This window comes from Elephantulus edwardii, unplaced genomic scaffold (genome assembly GCF_000299155.1).
Source record: "Elephantulus edwardii isolate Elephantulus edwardi_28Jun2011 unplaced genomic scaffold, EleEdw1.0 scaffold00058, whole genome shotgun sequence".
NCBI classification, from domain to species: domain Eukaryota; kingdom Metazoa; phylum Chordata; class Mammalia; order Macroscelidea; family Macroscelididae; genus Elephantulus; species Elephantulus edwardii.
The window spans coordinates 8,694,593-8,713,193 of NW_006399808.1; the positions used below are offsets into that span (position 1 = coordinate 8,694,593).

General features: G+C 41.1%; 1 protein-coding gene across 3 annotated transcripts in view; it reads right to left on the reverse strand.

The window, feature by feature from the left end:
• ADK (adenosine kinase) overlaps positions 1 to 18,601 on the reverse strand; it is a 696,790-nt gene that overhangs the window by 619,077 nt on the left and 59,112 nt on the right. For all 3 annotated transcript variants that reach the window (XM_006887511.1, XM_006887509.1, XM_006887510.1), the window contains exon 2: positions 5,592 to 5,666. In XM_006887511.1, coding sequence (XP_006887573.1) covers positions 5,592 to 5,666 — 75 coding nt within the window. The remainder of the gene's footprint in view (positions 1 to 5,591; positions 5,667 to 18,601) is intronic.

Here is an 18,601-nt window from a genome sequence, read left to right on the forward strand (position 1 = left end):
CGGGTCCTTGGAGAGGGACATCATGCTTGGGTGGGTGGAGGGACAGTGCAGGAGGGGAAGACCCTCTATGAGATGGATTGATTCAGTGACTGGGGTACTCGGGATGGGTGTGTCAGAGGCAGTGCGGTTGGCGCAGGATAGAGCAGGGTTTAGGGCTGTTGACCATAGGGTCGCTATGAGTCGAAAACGACTCGACGGCACATAACAACAACAACAACAACAACAATATATATCTATATCTATACATCTCTATATCTCTATATATCTCTATCTCTATATCTATAACAGATTACTCAGGAAGTTGGACTATATGAGGAGGTGTGTGGCATCAGGATTGGAAGAAGACTCATCAACAACCTGAATTTTGCAGATGACACAACCTTGGTTGCTGAAAATAAAGAAGATTTGAAGTATTTGCTGCAGAAGGTCAAAGACTGCAGTCTACAATATGACCTGAAGCTTAACATCGAGAAATCAGAGACTTTCAACACTGGGCCTGCTGGCAGCAGCATGATAGATGGAGAAGAGATTGAAATTTTTAATTTTAGCTTACTCAGTTCCAGAATCAACACTCTTACCACCAGGAGTCAGGAAATCAAGATGAATTTCACTGGGAAATCTCATGTCTGGGACCTCTCCAGAGTGCTAAAGAACAACTATATGAGTCTAGAGACTAAAGAGTGGCTGATCTACGCCATAGCTGTTGTAATTACTTGCTACACAACAGAAAGCTGGACAATGACTGAGGATGACAGAAGAATTGACACCTTTAAGCTCTGGTACTAGGGAAGAGGATTGAACATACCATGGACTGCCAAAAGAACAAACAAATCTGTCCCAGAGAGGGTGAAGCCAAGCTGCTCCTTCGAGGTAAAGATTTTAAAGTTCTGTCTCACATACTTTGGGCATGTTGCCCAGAGGGGACAGTCTTTAGAAAAGGGCATCATGCTCGGAAGGGTAGAGGGTTAGGGTTAGTGTTAGGGCACAAAAAAGGAAGACTCAGGATGAGAAATAGATTGAGATAATGCAGGTTGGTGTGTCAGAGACAGTGAGACTGGCTCAGGATAGGGCAGGTTTCAGAGCTACTATACACAGGGTTGCTGAGTCACAGGCAACTTAAGGATACATGATGACAACAACAACAACAAACTTACTTGTGTCTTTTCATGTGCTTAGGTGTCGTCTATCTTTGCTGAATATTCAAATCTTTAGCTCATTTAAAATTTTTTTTCATATAATCTACATTTGAGAGCTTCTTACACATTCTGAATACAACTTCTCGATCAGACCTGTTTGGCAGAGATTTTTTTTTCCTAGCTGCATAAGGGCAGGGCTAAAATACCTCTACAGGGCATGTTTACCTCCAGTCACAACCTGAATGACATGAAGCTCTTCATCCTTGCCAAACGCCTCTGCTTGCAACACTTGTTTGCCCTCACAGGAGAGACCAGTCCTTAGAGAAGGACATCATGCTCAAAAGGGTAGAGGGACAGCACAGGAAGAAGACCTAAGATGAGATGGATTGATACAGTATCTGGGGGTTGGTGTGTCAGAATTAATGAGATTGGCTGAGAACAGGGAAGGCACCTAACAACAATAACATACTGTACTAGTTGTTTTAGTTAAGCCTCTGTTTAGTCGAAAAGATCTCAAGAAGGACCCTTGTATTTAAAATTGATTGTTATTATATTTTGGAGGAACAATCTTCTAAGTGGTACACTACTATTCTGTCAATATTCTGTACTGATGTAACCTGGGGTTGCTGTGATGCTAAACCTTGTACCACTGGGGTGTCAAATGCCACCCATGGTGGACAGTGTTTAGTGGAGCTCCCAATTTAAAACAGGTCTGGAAGCAGGAGTGGCATCCACTTCCTAAACAACATGCTCTGGAAACTCTATGAACTTTGATAAATGACAAAAGTTACAGAAAGGCTTCAGGCCTTTTGTTCATAGGTTCACTATGAGTCGTGCTCAACTTGACGGCAATCAACAACAGCAACAACTGCAATTTGTCTCTTCATTCTCTTAACAGAGTATTTCAAAGAGAAGATTTTTACTGGAAGTCTAATTCACCTTTTTTTTTATTTAATTGAACATGCTTCAGATGTTATAACTATATACAAAAGGAGCCCTGGTTGTATGGTCCTTTATGTATTGGAACGCTAAGGAAAAATGACGAGGCGGCCTCCTTTCACAAAAAATGTGCAGCCTCAGAAGGCCTGTGGAGGGTCACTGTAAGTCACAATCTACTCATGGCTGAAAGCAGAGAATACCAGAGGAATGTCTATCTGTGTTTCATTGACTATGCAAAGGCATTTGACTGTGTAGATCATAACAAACTGTGGCTGACTCTGAAAAGAACGGGAATCACAGAACACTTGACCGTTCTAATGTGAAACTTATACTTGGACCAGGAGGCAGTCGTCAGAACAGAGCAAGGGAACACTGCATGGTTCAAAATTGGGAAGGGCGTACACCAGGGATGCATCCTATCTCCATACCTTTTCAACCTATATGCAGAACAGATTATCCGGGAGGCTGGGCTCTATGAGGAGAAATGTGGGGTCAAGATTGCTGGACGATTTATCAACAGTCTGCGTTATGCGGATGACACAACCCTGCTTGCTGAAACTGAGAAGGACCTGACGCGCCTGCTGCAGAGGGTCAAGGACTGCAGCCTACAATATGGACTGAGGCTCAATGTCAAGAAGACAAAGATTCTCACCACTGGACCAAAGATTCTCACCACTGGACCAATTGGCAGCATCAGGATGGATGGTGAAGAGATTGAGATTGTACACAGCTTTAGTTTGCTTGGCTCCATAGTCAACAGTCTTGGCACCAGCAGCCAGGAAATTAAAAGGCGCATTGCCATGGGAAAGTCTGCTGTTAGGGACCTCTCCAAAGTGCTGAAGAGCAGTGGTGTCTCTCTGGAGACTAAGGTGCATCTGATACAGGCCATGGTCTTTGCAATCACCTGTTATGCATCAGAGAGTTGGACAATGACCAAGGAGGATAGAAGGAGAATTGATGCCTTTGAGCTGTGGTGCTGGAGAAGAGTATTGAGAATACCATGGACTGCTACGAAAACAAATAGATTTGTCCTGGAGAGGGTTAAACTGGGTGGCTCCTTGGAGGCAAGGATTCTGAGGCTCCGTCTAACTTACTTTGGACATGTTGTGAGGAGAGACCGGTCCTTGGAGGGGGACATCATGCTTGGGAGGGTGGAGGGACGGCGCAGGAGAGGAAGGCCCTCTATGAGATGGATTGATTCAGTGACTGGGATAATTGGGATGGGAGTGTCAGAGACAGTGCGATTGGCACAGGACAGAGCGGAGTTTAGGGCTGTTGTACATAGGGTCACTATGAGTCGCAGGCGACTCGACGGCACATAACAACAAACAACATGTTAAGAAATCACTGCTTCATACAAAGCTATACTTCTCTGGTAGATTTTTACATTATATTCAGCAAGACTTTACTTGTATGTGATATTAATGACAATGTTCTTTAATTCCAGCATTTTGTTCAACTTTTAGAATGGACAAAGCATTGAGCTCTTCTAATTGGTTGGCCAGGTGCCTGCTTTCCATATATCCCATCATCTTCTTCCTTAAAAAACAAGGATATTTAATCGCATGCAATCTCTCAAAGAAGTTCGCAGAGAATAAGAGAGAACAGTGATTCTGTGTATTTCTTCTATTTTCATTTGAGGCTTCCTCAATCATTCAAAACTTTCCTCGTGTTGTTGCTGTTGCATACCATACAGTCTGGACTTACTCATAGCTGATCCTCCAGGGGATTTTCAAAGGCAGTAAATCACATGAGTTGACTGCCCATCTTTCTCTCATGGAGCAGCTGGTGAACTGGAACTGTGTACTTTTGGAATGGCAGTGAAATTCCTTACCACTCGGCCATCAGAGCTCCTCTCTTTCATAATGCTTTTCAAACTTAAATTTATTCTTGTTTTTTCAACTTGAGAAAGCAAAGTCTTATGATGAAATGTGCAAAGATTTGACATTAGAAAATCAAAAAGGTAGAACATACTCGGCATTTCTCAAGCTAAAAGCAGATGGGTAAGTAAATTTAAAACTGATTTTTCAGCTAAATTAACAACTTCTAAAACTAAAGCTAAAAGGGAAAGGAAAATAAATAAAAGGGGGGAAAGGGAGATTCTTGGCTTTTTAATAATGTCCTGTAGATCCCTCATGCCTTCTCTAATCCTCTACTATTTTTTCCTTTCATTTATATTGTTGTTGTGAGGTGTCGTCCAGGCGTAGACAACTCATAGTGACTCTATGAATGAAAGACCTGAACACTTGTATAACTTTGATCATTTCTCCATGTTCATAGAGGTTAGGGCCATTATAGCTATAGCTGAATGACAGGACTTTAAATTTCAAATAATTACCTAAATTATTAGCTATATCACATACATCTATCTTATTCTTTCCAAAGAATCTAAAATGTATCTCATGTGAAAACATCAATGCTGATGTTGTGTGTCATCCAGTCACCTGAGACTCACAGCGACCCTATGTCCAATAGCCCTGAACCTTGCCCTATCCTGAACCAATCTGTCTCCAATTCACCTTCCCCCATTACACCAGTTACTGTGTCAATACATCTCCTCCAGAGGCTTCCTCTCCTGTGCTGCTTCTCCACTTTTCCAAGCATGTCATTCTCCAAGGAATGGTCCCTCCTGGCCACACGCCCACAGTACATGAGACAGAGCGTCAAAATTCTTGCCTCCAAATGGCAACTTGGTTTCACCCTCCAGAACAGATTGTTTTCTTGGTAGTCCATGGTATATTCAGTACTCTTCTTCAACATCACAACTCAAAAGCAGTGATTCCTCTTCTGTGATCCTTATTCATTGTTCAGCTGTCTGATATTGCAAAGACCATGGTCCAAATCCAGACCCCCTTAATCTATAAACTGACATCACACCCAAGTTTTCACAAGAAAAATTTTTGTCAGTAACTCAATAAACAGTGTTGCTATTGTTGAGTCTCCTATGAGTCAATTACAACTCACAGCAACGCTATGAACAACAGATCTGAAGCGTGCCCTCTCCTGCACCATCCTCACTATCTCTGATATGCTCTGGACCATCATTATAGTCACTGTGTCAATTCATCTTGGTGAGGGTCTTCCTCTTTTTTCTGACCTTTCCCAGTATGACGTCTTCTTCAAAAGACTGGCCCCTCTTGACAAAATGTTCAAAGTATTATGTGAGGTCAAGTGTCATAGTCCTTGCCTCTAAGAAGCACCTGACTGCACTTTCTCCAAGGTGACTTATTTGATTTTTTTTGCCACTCTATGATATATTCTCCCACCACCATAATTCAAAGGCATCAACAATTCTGCCATCCTTAATTCCTTGTCCAGTTTTGAGATGCATAGAAAGCAACTGAAAATGCTATGTTTTCGATTAGGTGCACCTTAGTCTTTAATATCATTATATAATGACAATAATATTTCTTATTAATAGGTTTAAAGTACCTGAGTTTTTCTCCAATTCAAGGTGGGTGTCATGACTTTTTTTCCAGACATAAATTTTTCCATAGTAGACAAAGTAATACTTACCTATCAAGGAAATCCTTGTCTACCACAGCAGAGATATCAAGAAGTGGGTTTCCCATTCCAAAAAGAACATTTTCACTAAAAAAGACAAAATACAATCCAAGTTACAAATACTGTTAAGTTGGTGTAGAAAATGTAAGCAAATAACAAAATAAATATCTTCATCTTGAAAATAAAGCCAATTTCCTATTTATTAAATCTTCAATCTATTAGTTTTAGAACATTTAAGAGGTAACACAAAATCATTTAAAAGGGATGATCTTTAAATTGGCTGGAACAAAATATAATAAAAAAAATAATATTTTTTCCATAAACTTGAACAGCTAATGTCTGAAATAAATTCAACATTAAGAAGAGAAAAACGTTCATTACAACAAAGCTCTATACTTAATAATTCCCGAGTAGAAGTAAACCACAGACCACACAGGCATTTGACAGCTATTAAAACACTATAGATGGAAGGTAGTTACGTAGTTTGAGGAAATCTGTTTTCCATAATTGAGTGCATAAAAAAACAGGACTCAAATTCAAGGTGAAGAAAGAATTCCATCACAAATAATGCCTTAACAGAAGCGAAAGTGACAGCAAGAAACTGACTAGAGGACAGGGCTGGATACGCCGCCTAACTGAAAGGCATTTTAGTTTATTCAATAAGATTTTTCAATAGAACCAGATGATATTAAATCGATAATATCAGTATACTATGGAAAGCTACACTCTCTGATAAATTTGAAAACCTAGAGGAAATGGACAAATTCCTTGAAACTCACGCTCTACTCAGACTGAAACGGACAGATGTAGAACACTTGAACTGACCCATCAAAAAGAAGAAATTGAACGGGTCATAAAAAGACTTCTCCCTAAGAAAAGTCCTGGATCAGATGGCTTCACTGTTAAATTCTACCATCAAAAAAAGAATTCATCATGACCTAGTGGGATTCATAAGAGGTATGTAAAGGTTCAACATAAGAAAAACAACTCACCACATTGTTTTTATTGTTATGTGCCGTCAAGTCACCTGCAACCCATAACGACCCTATGTACAGCAGCTCTAAATTCTACCCTGTCCTAAGCCAGTCTCACAAATTCTGACACTGTTACTGTATCCATTTTTGACACAGGTACTCTATCAATCCACCTCATCTGGGGTCTTCCTCCTCCACGCTGTCTCACCACCCTTCCAAGCATGACGTTCTTCTACAAGGATGGATCTCTCCTGGCTAGGTGCTCAAAGTAAATGGGATGGTGCTTCAAAATCCTAGCCTCCAAGGAGAAACTTGGCTTCACCCTCTCCAAGACAGACCTATTTGGTTTTTGGTTTCTGTCATCCTTAGTCATTGTCCAGCTCTCTAAGGCATAGCAAGTAACTGCAAAGACCACGGCCTGGACTAGGTGCACCTTTATTTCTAAACCGCCACCATTGCTTTTCAGCACTCTGAAGACAAATTAACAAGAACTATATGATCTGAGCAATTGATGCAGAAAACTCATGTGACAAAATCCAACACCCCTTCCTCATAAAGACACTCAGCAAAATTGAAATATAAGGCAATTTCCTCAACATAGTGAAAAAAGTATATGCAAAACCAGGAGCCAGTATCATTTTCAATGGAGAAAGACTAAAAGCATTTTCCTTGTGAACAGGGAGTAGACAAGGATGCCCACTGTCACCACTTCTGCTCAATACTGTATTGGAAGTACTTGCTAGGGCAATAAAACACGACAAGGAAATAAAAGGTATAGAGGTGAGCAAAGAAATGGTTAAACTGTTGCTATAGGCAGATGATATGATAGTGTACACTGAAAACCCTAAGGACTCAACCAAAAAACTATAAGAGCTAGTAAACCAATTTAGTAGAGTGGCAGGATATAAGATCAATATCCAAAAATCAGTGGGATTCCTCTACAGTAACAAAGAGAACTCAGAGAAGAAAACCAAGAAAGCAATACCATTTATAATAACTAACCACAAATTGAGATACTTGAGAGTGAACTTATATAGAGACACATGAGACCTGTACAAAGAAAACCACAGAACATCTGTGCAAGACACAATAAAAGACCTACAGAAAAGGAAAAATGTGCCCTGTTCATGGAGAGGAAGACTCAATATTGTGATAATCCTACCAAAAGCCACTGGCATGTGCAACCCAATCCCAATACAGATACCAAATTCATTTTTCAAGGAAATTGAAAGAGAAATCATAAAATTCACTGGAAAGAAAAGAGACCCTGAATAAGCAAAATACTTCTGAAAACCAAAAATGAAGTGGGAGGCACAGCACTCCCTGACTTCAAAACCTACTACAGGGCAGTAGTAACCAAAACTGCACATTGTACTTGTACAATGACAGGAACATAGACCAATGGAAAAGAATCAAGATCCTAGAAATGGACCCATCTATCTACGGTCAACTGTTATTCTACAAGGAATAAAATCTATCAAATGGGGAAATGACAACCTCTTCAACAAACGGTGAGGGCAAAACTGGGCTCCTACCTACAGAAAGCTGAAACAGGATCCACATCTCACACCATATACAAAAATCAACTCAAGGTGGACTAGAGACTAGAGAGTCAAGCCAAAAACCATAAAGTTCATCAGAGACAAACTGGTATCAAGCTTACACAATTTAGTCTATGGTACAAAGAAACTGCCAAATACAGCCAGAAATGCACAATCTAGAGAGGATAAAATTGATGAATGGGGCCTCCTAAAGATTAACTCCCTGTGCACATCAAAAGCAATTTCCACAGGGTGAAAAGAACACCTACTGACTGGGAAAAACATTTGGCAACACCATTTCAGACAAGGGTCTTATATCAAAAGTTTACAGAACCCTACAGGGCCTCCACAAGAAATAGACTGATAACTGAATTATAAACTGGGCAAAAGATATGGAAAGACTTTTCACAGAAGATATTTCCATGGCTAACACACATGAAGAAAATCACTGGCAATGAGAGATGTGCAAATCAAAAGCATGATGAGATACTATCTCACACTAGTAACGGTGGCAAAGTTCAACAAGACAGCAAGTAATAAATGTTGGAGACATTGTGACGAGATAGGAACTCTTATACACAGTTGTTGGGACTGTAAAATGGTACAACCATTCTGGAATGCAATTTGGTGTTTCCTCAAAAAGCTGAACATAAAAATTTCATATAACCCAGCTATTTCACTGCTTGGAATATACCTCAAGAAAAATAGAACTGAAGCATAAATGGAAATTTGCACACCAGTCAGATCATCTGAGCCGGGCCTTGACATGAAGGAACATGTGGGGCTGTCTGCATTCACTGAATGCTGGCCTGCTTGATCTCAACTATCTTAGATGATAAATGGTTTCCTAGGAAGAAACTCAATTCCTTGCCATTGAGTCAGAACAACCTCAGAGCTAATCCTCCTTTGGGTTTCCAGAGGCTGTAGGTTGCACAGAGATTACCCATCTTCCTTCCATATAACAGTTGGTGGATTCAAACCACCTACCTTTGGGTTTGTAGTGCAACTCCTTATCCACTAGGATACAGTTTTATTCAGTATTTCATTTAAAGAGGAAACCACAATGGAACAGGAAAGTCTGTGAGTATGAGGAAATCTTCTGATAAAATTTTCCTTCCTATTCACTGTAAAGGTCATCTTTGCTAAAGGTCAAAAGGTCTTATCTATTATGCCACACAGGCAAGAGAGCAATAAGACATTAACGTTTCTTTAATAGTTTAAAATAAAAGTGAGAATGGTCTTTTTTTAAAAAAAAAAAAGTTTATTTCTCAACTGTTTTAAGGTAGTTTAAGTTACTAGTTAGTGTTTTTGGGGTTTTTTCCTAATTGTGTACTGTCAAATCAGATCCCCCACACAGGAAGAGACTGCCCCTCCTTCTCCAGTGGAGTATCTGGTGGATTCATACTGAGAAGTCCAGAAGGGCAATTGAAAGAGACCTCTTTATTAGGCTGAAGCTCTTTATCCTCTGGGAGTAGGACAATTTTGAGGAAGACCACCTCAAAAGGAATCCTGTGCCGACGGTCACCTCCTCACCATACAATCTATAGCTTAAGTTAATCACTCATTCCAAGTCTGGTGTTTTTTGGGTTTTTTTAGAATCTTTCTCACACACATTTTGCCCTGGAGTCAGAACTAACTCCAAGCTGACCCTTCCAGGTTTTCCAGAGGCTGTAAATTGAATTAGAGGGGACTGCTCAATCTTTCTCCCACTGTACAGCTGGTAAATCCAAACTGCTCACCTTTAAATCAGCAGTGCAACTCCCTACCCACTACATCACCAGAGCTCCCATAGGTGACAGTCACTCCCTTTGAAAAAGACACAGTAAGACTTTCTGACTTGTTGACTTGCAAAGCCACAGACCATATGGATCTTAACATGCATGGCTAAAATTCAGAAGAATGGGAATCCTAAAACACTTAATTGTGTGTATGGGTTTCAAGTGAGTGTTCATGTGAAATCTATATACAGACCAAGAAATATAGATGGTACAGGAGAGGGCAAGGTTCCAATTTTATGTCCACAGGGTCACTCTGAGTTTTAATTGGCTCATCTACACCTAACAACAGGGGTCTCTAAAAATTCAGTGGAGAACATGAAATAAAACACTAAGGTATACTGAAATTATCAAGGGGAAAAGGAAAAAAGAAAAACACAAGCAAAGGCACAAGAAATAACTAAAAAAAGAAAACAAAAAGCAAAATAACATACCTAAATCCAAGGAGTTCTGGTGGCACGGTGGCTAAAGTGCTTGACTGCCAATCTAAGACTAAAAAGGTTGACAAATACTATATAACATAGGAATAACTGAAGAACATTATGCTGAGTGAACCAACTCACTCTCATAAGGACAAACACTGCACAAGACCATTATTATAAAATAGAAGGATAACTAGTAAAATGTGCTTGGAAGCCCAAGGGGTAAAGAGGTGGGAGCAGAAGGGCTGAGGATGAGCAGGGAGGAAACCACGGAGTCATCCAATTTTGTGTGTGAAGGGAAGAGGTAAGGGAAAGGGGGAAATATCCAGCAAGTACCTGAAAAGATGGGGTAACAGTAGGTATAGTTCAATGGTGGTTGTTGTTATGTGCCGTCAAGTCGCCTGTGACTCATAGCAACCCTATGTACAACAGCCCTGAACTCTGCTCTGTCCTGTGCCAATCTCACTGTCTCCAATACACCCATCCCAATTACCCCAGTCACTGAATCAATCCACTTCATAGAGGGCCTTCCTCTCCTGAGCTGTCTCTCCACCATCCCAAGCATGATGTCCCTCTCCAAGGACCGGTCCCTCCTTACAACACATCCAAAGTATGTCAGACAAAGCCTCAGGATCCATGGCTCCAAGGAGCAGTCTGGTTTAACCCTCTCCAGGATGTTTTCTTAGCAGTCCATGGTACATTCAATACTCTTCTGCAGCACCACACCTCAAAGGTATCAATTCTCCTTCTATCTTCCCTAGACATTGTCCAACTCTCTGATGCATAATAAGTGACTGCAAAGACCATGGCCTGTATCAAACGCACCTTAGTCTCCAGAGACACAATTGCTCTCCAGTACTTTGGAGAGGTCCCTAACAACAGACTTTCCCATCACAATACGTTTTTTTTTAATTTCCTGGCTGCTGGTGCCAAGAGTGTTGACTGTGGAGCCAAGCAAACTAAAACTGTGAACAATCTCAATCTCCTCACCATCCATCCTCATGCTGCCAATTGGTCCAGTGGTGAGAATCTTTGTCTTCTTGACATTGAGCTTCAATCCATATTGAAAGCTGCAGTTCTTGACCCTCTGCAGCAAGCACCTCAGGTCCTCCTCAGTTTCAGCAAGCAGGGTTGTGTCATCTGCATAACGCAGATTGTTGATAGATCTTCCAATCCTGACGCCACGTTTCTCCTCATAGAGCCCAGCCTCCCGGATAATCTGTTCTGCATATAGGTTGAAAGGTATGGAGATACAACACATTCCTGATATACGCCCTTCCCAATTTTGAATCATGCAGTGTTTGCTTGCTCTGTTCTGACGACCGCCTTTTGGTCCAAGTATAGGTTTCGCATTAGCACGATCATGTGTTCCAGGATTCCCATTCTTCTCAGAGTCAGCCACAGTTTGTTATGATCCACACAGTCAAAAGCCTTTGCATAATCAATGAAACACAGACAGACATTCCTCTGATACTCCCTGCTTTCAGCTAAGATCCATCTAACATTAGCTGCAATATCCCTAGTACCATGACCCCTTCTAAACCCAGCCTGGACTTGTGGCAGTTCCCTGCTGATGTGCTGTTCCAATGGTTTTTGGATAATCTTCGGTAGAATCTTGCTTGCATGTGAAATCAATGACACTGTTCTGTACTTTCCGCACTCAGTTGGGTCAGAGGCTCCGTGGGATAAGGGTGGGCATATCCTCCTATGCTAAGGATCAGTTATGCGTCCAACTCAAAGGAACACAACAACAATGTATGTCACTATATCATAAACTTCCCTCCCTAAAAAACAATGTATGTAAAAACTGGAGAAATTATTTGTAATCCATCTCGTTGAGGGTCTTACTCTGTTTCGATGACTCTCCATCTTTCCTAGTATGATGTGCCTTTCTCCTAAGTCTCTAAAGTATGTGAGACAAAACTTCAATATCCTTGCTTCCAAGAAGTATTCTGGCTGCACTTTTCCCAAGACATATCGGCAATCACTGGCAGATGTTAAATGAATGGTGCATGGCCATCCTCTATTTTTGCAACTTCCTGTAAGTCTAGGGAGTTCTAACTCCTTGTGGTAAGGAGCTGGGCTGTCATACTTCAAATGTAAAAGTAAGACTATTAAAAAATTTTTAAAAATAATTACGCTGACATGATCATGAAAGGAATAGCAGAGTAGTAACTTTCACACACACAGAAAGGGGGATGGCTTAATCTTAGTAAGAAAAATGAGAGAGAGCGAGAGTGCACAAGCCCGCGAGCACGTGTGCGACGTTAATATGATTCTATCACTCTCTCTGGAGTTCTACAGTAGCCTTGCAAACTAATAGCCTATAACCACACAAATCAGTGGGTCACTGAAGGGGTCAGAACTGAACTGGAGTTCTTTCAAACCCCATTTTCAGAAAACTGCGATTACCTGAGTTAAGTGGTAATTCCCTGGAAAACTGGACTCCCAAGGCTTCTCTTTATTTTATCTGACTTAGAGTCTGCCCAGTGCTAGAAGCGTCCCCCACAGGCATCTGTCCTTAACTATCAGTTGAAACTGTTTAACTCAACAGCTGCTTGGAATTGGCACAAAAAAAAAAAACTAACCAAAAAACCAGGGGAAGGAGATTTTCCATAGGGAACTCTGGGAAGTTGTGAGATAATCCTGTGAAAATGTAGGAGGCCCCAGGCTATGGGAAAAGGCCCTAACCCTCACCTTACCTCTGAGCAACCTTAGAGAAAAGAAGGCTATATAACAACTAATCTAGCTGATTGCTCAAGGCTTGCCTCACCATGCAAGCACAACATGTTGTGCAAGAATCAAGAATGTGGGGAAACTGAAACCCTGCTATATTGCTTGACTGAACAATGGTATAGCTGCTATGGAATACAGTTCAGCAATGCCTTAAAACATGTTAAACAGTTACTATTGTTGTTGTGCACCAGAGAATCAGAACCCAATCATAGCTGAGCCTGCAGCAGGTTTCCTGAGATTATAAATTCCATGTGCAGAGACTGCCCATCATTCATCCTCAGAGCATCTGGTAGATTTCAACTGCATGCCTTTGGGATGGCCATGCAACTCCTTACCACTAAGCCACCAGAGCTCCCTAGCGTTACGTGGTTGTTGTTCTTAGGTGCAGTTGAATATGACTCATAGTGACCCCAGGAACAACAGATCTGAAATCTGTCCTATCTGTGTCATCCTCATTCATTTCTGACACACTTGAGCCCACTGCTGCAGTCACTGGATCAATCATCTAGTTGTTGGTCTTCCTGTCTTTTGCCAACCCTCCACCTTTCCAAGCATGTCATTCTCAAAAGAATAGCCTCTCCTGGCAACATGTCCAAAGTACATGAGATAAAGATTTGTCATCTTTGCCTCCAAGGAGTACTCAAGCTATACTTTCTCCAAGACATTACCAGTTTGGGGTATTCTTCTCTACACCACAGATCAAGGCATCAATTGTTCTTTCATCATCCTCATTCATTGTTCAGCTCTCAGACACATAGCAAGTGACTGAAAAGATCACAGCCTGAAGCAGGCACACTTTAGTCTTCTGATATCATTGTTCCTCAGTAATTTAGGAAGGTCCCACACTACAGATTTTCTCAATGCAATATGTCTCCTGATCTCCCAACTGCTGGTACCAAGAGAGCTGATTGTGGATCTAAGTAAGACAAAACTATCAATAATTTCAATCTTTTATCTATCATGATATTGCTGTTTGTCCAGTGGTGAGAATTTTTGTTTTCTTGATGCTGAGATGTAATCTATATTAAAGGTTGTAGTCTTTGATCTTCTGCAGGAAGCACTGCAAGTCTTCCTCATTTGCAGCAAACAAGGTTGTATCATTTGTATAATACAAGTTATTAATGACGAGTCTTCCTCCAATCCTGTTACTATATTTTTTTTCTGAGTGCAGCTTCTCAAATGTATTGCTCAGCATACAGACGGAATAGAGTTATTCGATGATCCAGCAATTCCATTTTAGATACTTTATCCAGGAGGAATAAATAATATGTCTACATAAAACTTAAATGTTCATAGTAGTACTGTAGGGAAACAACCTAATTATTACCCTTTTCATAGAAAAGAAAATGGGATTTATTTAGTAAAAAGACAAAGGAAGTATTCATATATGCTGTGACGTATATGAACATAAATGAACCCGGAAGTGCTTAGTATAAGAAGCCAGACACAAAAGGTCACCTGTTGCATGATTTTTCTTTACAACATATTTTTGCTGTTGAGTGCTACTGAGTTACTTCTAACTCCTGTTATGTGTCATCAAGTTGCCCACAGCTCATTTGTAATCCATGTACAATAGCTCTGAACCCTGCACCTGAGCCAATCTCATAGTCTTCAACACACCTAATCCCCTTACCCCAGTTCCTAAGTCAATCCATTTCATCCAGGATGTTCCTCTCCTGCACCATCCCTCCACTCTTACAAGTATGATGTCCTTCTCCAAGGATTGGTCCCTCCTTGCCATGTGCCCAAAGTAGGGTGGAGCTTCAAAATCCTTGCCTCCAAGGAGCAGCTTAGTTTCACTCTCTCCAGGTAAGACTTGTCTGTTCTCCTAGCAGTCCGCGATATGTCTGACAATCTTCTCTAGTATCATAACTCAAAGACACCAATTCTTCTATCATTCTTACTCAAATGTCCAGCTCTGTGATACATAGAGAGTACTTGCAAAAACCTGGATCAGGTGCACCTTAGTCTCCAGATTGACTTTGCTGCTCCTCAGTTCTCTAGAGAGGTCCTTGACAGTAGATTTTCTCCGTGCAATTTGTCTTTTGATTTCCTGACTGCTGATGCCAAGACTGTTGATTGTGGAACTGAGCAAGCTGTAATTATTAACAATCTTCATCTCTTCTGCATCTATCAGGATGCTGCCAATTAGCTCAGTGGTGAGAATCTTTGTTTTCTGGATGATGAACTTCAATCCTTACTTAAGACTACAGTCATTGACCTTCTGCAACAAATGCCTCACGTTCTCCTCAGCTGCAGAAAGTAAGGTTGTGCAATCCGTATAATGCAGGTTGTTGATAAGTCTTCCTCCAATCCTGATGCCAAACTTCTCCTCATAAAGTCCAGCCTCCCAAATGATCTGTTCCACATATTGATTGAAAAGGTATGCAGATAGGACACATCCCCGATGCCTGATCACCTGATCCCATATCACCTTTCCTGATCCTGAGCCATGCAGTTTTTCTTTCCTCTGTTCTGTCTACTGCTTCCTGGTCTGAATATAGGTTCTGCATGAAAATAATTAAGTGTTCTGGGATTCCCATTCTTAGTCAGAATTTGTTGTGATCCACAGACAAATGCCTTTGCATGGTCAATGAAACACAGATAGACTTTCCTCTGGTACTCTATGCTCTTGGCTAAGATCCATCTAATGTTGGCTATGAGGTCCCTAGTGCCACAGGCTCTTTTAAACCCAGCTTGCACATCTGCTAGTTTTCTGCTGATGTCTTTGTCATTTTTGGGTGTCAGCAGGATCTTGCTTGCATGTGATGTTAGTGGTATTATGTGATAATTTCCACAGTGTCAGGTCAACTTTTTTTTTTTAAATGGGAGTAAATACAGATCTCTTCCATTCAACTGGACAGAGAGTTGTCCTCCAGATTTCTTGGCACAACCTGGTGAGAGCCTCTAGGGCAGCATCTGTTTGTTGAAATATGTTAACTGGTATGCTGTCAATTCCTGGGACTTTGGTTTTTGCCAATTCCTTCAAAGACACTCAAATTTACTTCACCACCATTGCTTCTGGATCATATGTTGTCTCATTAAATTCTTCTATGTCAGCCAGTTCTTTTTGATACATTGACTCTGTGTACTCCTTCCATCTTCTTTTGACGCTTCCTGGCTCATTCAATATTCTGCCCTCTGCATCCTTAAGTACTGCAACTTGAGGCTTAAACTTGTTCTTCAGTTCCTTCAGCTAAGTGAGTTCTTCCTTTTGATTTTCCAACCACAGCCTTTTGCACATTTTATTATAATACTTTGTTTTGCCTTCCTGAGCTACCCTTTAAAATCTTCTGCTAGCTCCTTAACTTCTTGATTTCTTCCCTTTGCTTTGGTTTCTCATCAACTAGTGCAATATTCTGAGTCTTCTGACACGTATCTTTGTCTTTTCTTCTTCCTGTCTTTGTTAAAACCTTTTTCATTCTTCTAATTCATAACCCCAAATACAACAAAACAGAATGCTGATTGGTTCCATGTCATCCTCACAATTGTCAATATATTTCAATATCTAGAATGGGCAAAACATAGAGGCAGAAAGTAGATTAGCAGTCACAGGGGTAAGGGAGGGAAGAATGGGAGTGGCTTGCAGTGATGAAATTTTTTTGGAATTAGATAAATAGCTGCACAACCTCATAAATATATTAAAAGCTACTTAACTGCATATGGTGGATTTTATGGCATGTGAATTAGTTGTTGTTGTTGTTGTTGTTGTTGTTATGTGCCGTAGAGTCGCTTGCGACTCATAGCGACCCTATGTACAACAGCCCTAAACTCCGCTCTGTCCTGTGCCAATCGCACTGTCGCTGACACTCCCATCCCAATTATCCCAGGAACTGAATCAATCCACCTCATAGAGGGCCTTCCCCTCCTGCGCTGTCCCTCCACCCTCCCAAGCATGATGTCCCTCTCCAAGGACCGGTCTCTCCTTACAACATGTCCAAAGTATGATAGACGGAGCCTCAGAATCCTTGCCTTCAAGGAGCCACTCGGTTTAAACCTTTCCAGGACAAATCTTTTTGTTTTCCTAGCAGTCCATGGTATTCTCAATACTCTTCTCCAGCACCACAGCTCAAAGGCATCAATTCTCCTTCTATCCTCCTTGGTCACTGTCCAACTCTCTGATGTATAACAAGTGATTGCGAAGACCATGGCCTGTATCAGACGCACCTTAGTCTCCAGAGAGACACCACTGCTCTTCAGTACTTTGGAGAGGTCCCTAACAGCAGACTTTCTCATGGCAATGCGCCTTTTAATTTCCTGGCTGCTGGTGTCAAGACTGTTGACTATGGAGCCAAGCAAACTAAAGCTGTGTACAATGTCAATCTCTTCACCATCCATCCTGATGCTGCCAATTGGTCCAGTGGTGAGAATCTTTGTCTTCTTGACATTGAGCCTCAATCCATATTGTAGGCTACAGTCCTTGACACTCTGCAGCATGCGCTTCAGGTCCTCCTCAGTTTCAGCAAGCAGGGTTATGTCATCCACATAATGCAGGTTGTTGATAAATCGACCACCAACCTTGACCCCACATTTCTCCTCATAAAGCCCAGCCTCCCAGAAAATCTGTTCTGCATATCGGTTGAAAAGGTATGGAGATAGAATGCATCCCTGGTGTACGCCTTCCCAATTTTGAACCATGCAGTGTTCCCTTGTTCTGTTCTGACGACTGCCTCCTGTTCCAAGTATAAGTTTCGCATTAGAACGATCAAGTGTTCTGGGATTCCCATTCTTCTCAGAGTCAGCCATAGTTTGTTATGATCTCCACAGTCAAATGCCTTTGCATAGTCAATGAAACACAGATAGACATTCCTCTGGTATTCCCTGCTTTCAGCCAAGATCCATCTAACATCAGCTACAGTATTCCTAGTACCACGACCCCTTCTAAGCCCAGCCTGGACTTCTGGTAGTTCTCTGTTGACATGTTGATCCAGTCGTTTTTGGATAATCTTCAGTAAAATCTTGCTTGCATGTGAAATCAGTGAGATTGTTCTGTAGTTTGCACATTCTGTTGGGTCACCTTTCTTTGGGATAGGAACAAATATCAATCTCTTCCAGTCAGCTGGCCAAGTGGTCATTCTCCAGATTTCTTGGCACAACTTGGTGAGCACGTCCAGGGCAGCATCTGTTAACTGAAATATGTCAACTGGTATACCATCTGTTCCTGGAGCCTTATTTTTTGCCATTTCCATCAAAGCAGCCTGAACTTCTTCTTTCATCACCATAGAACACTAAATTCAACTTCAGCATACATTGTAATTAATGAAAGAAGCTTGAAACAGGTACACTTAAAACTGCAAATACTGCAGAGGAATTAATGACTTTAGAAATACATATGAAATCCACCAAAACATGTCACAGACTGGGCCACCAAAGTAATCTCAGAAGATACGAAAGAGTTGAAATCACCAAGAATCTATTCCCTGACTACAATGGATTACCTTGAAAATCAATAAAAATGTAACTATAAAGTCCTCTAAATATTAAGACATTAATATCGTTTTTAAACAACCTATAAATCAGACATCACAAAGCAAACTAGAAGATAATTTGAACTATTCTATTTAGAGGGGAGTT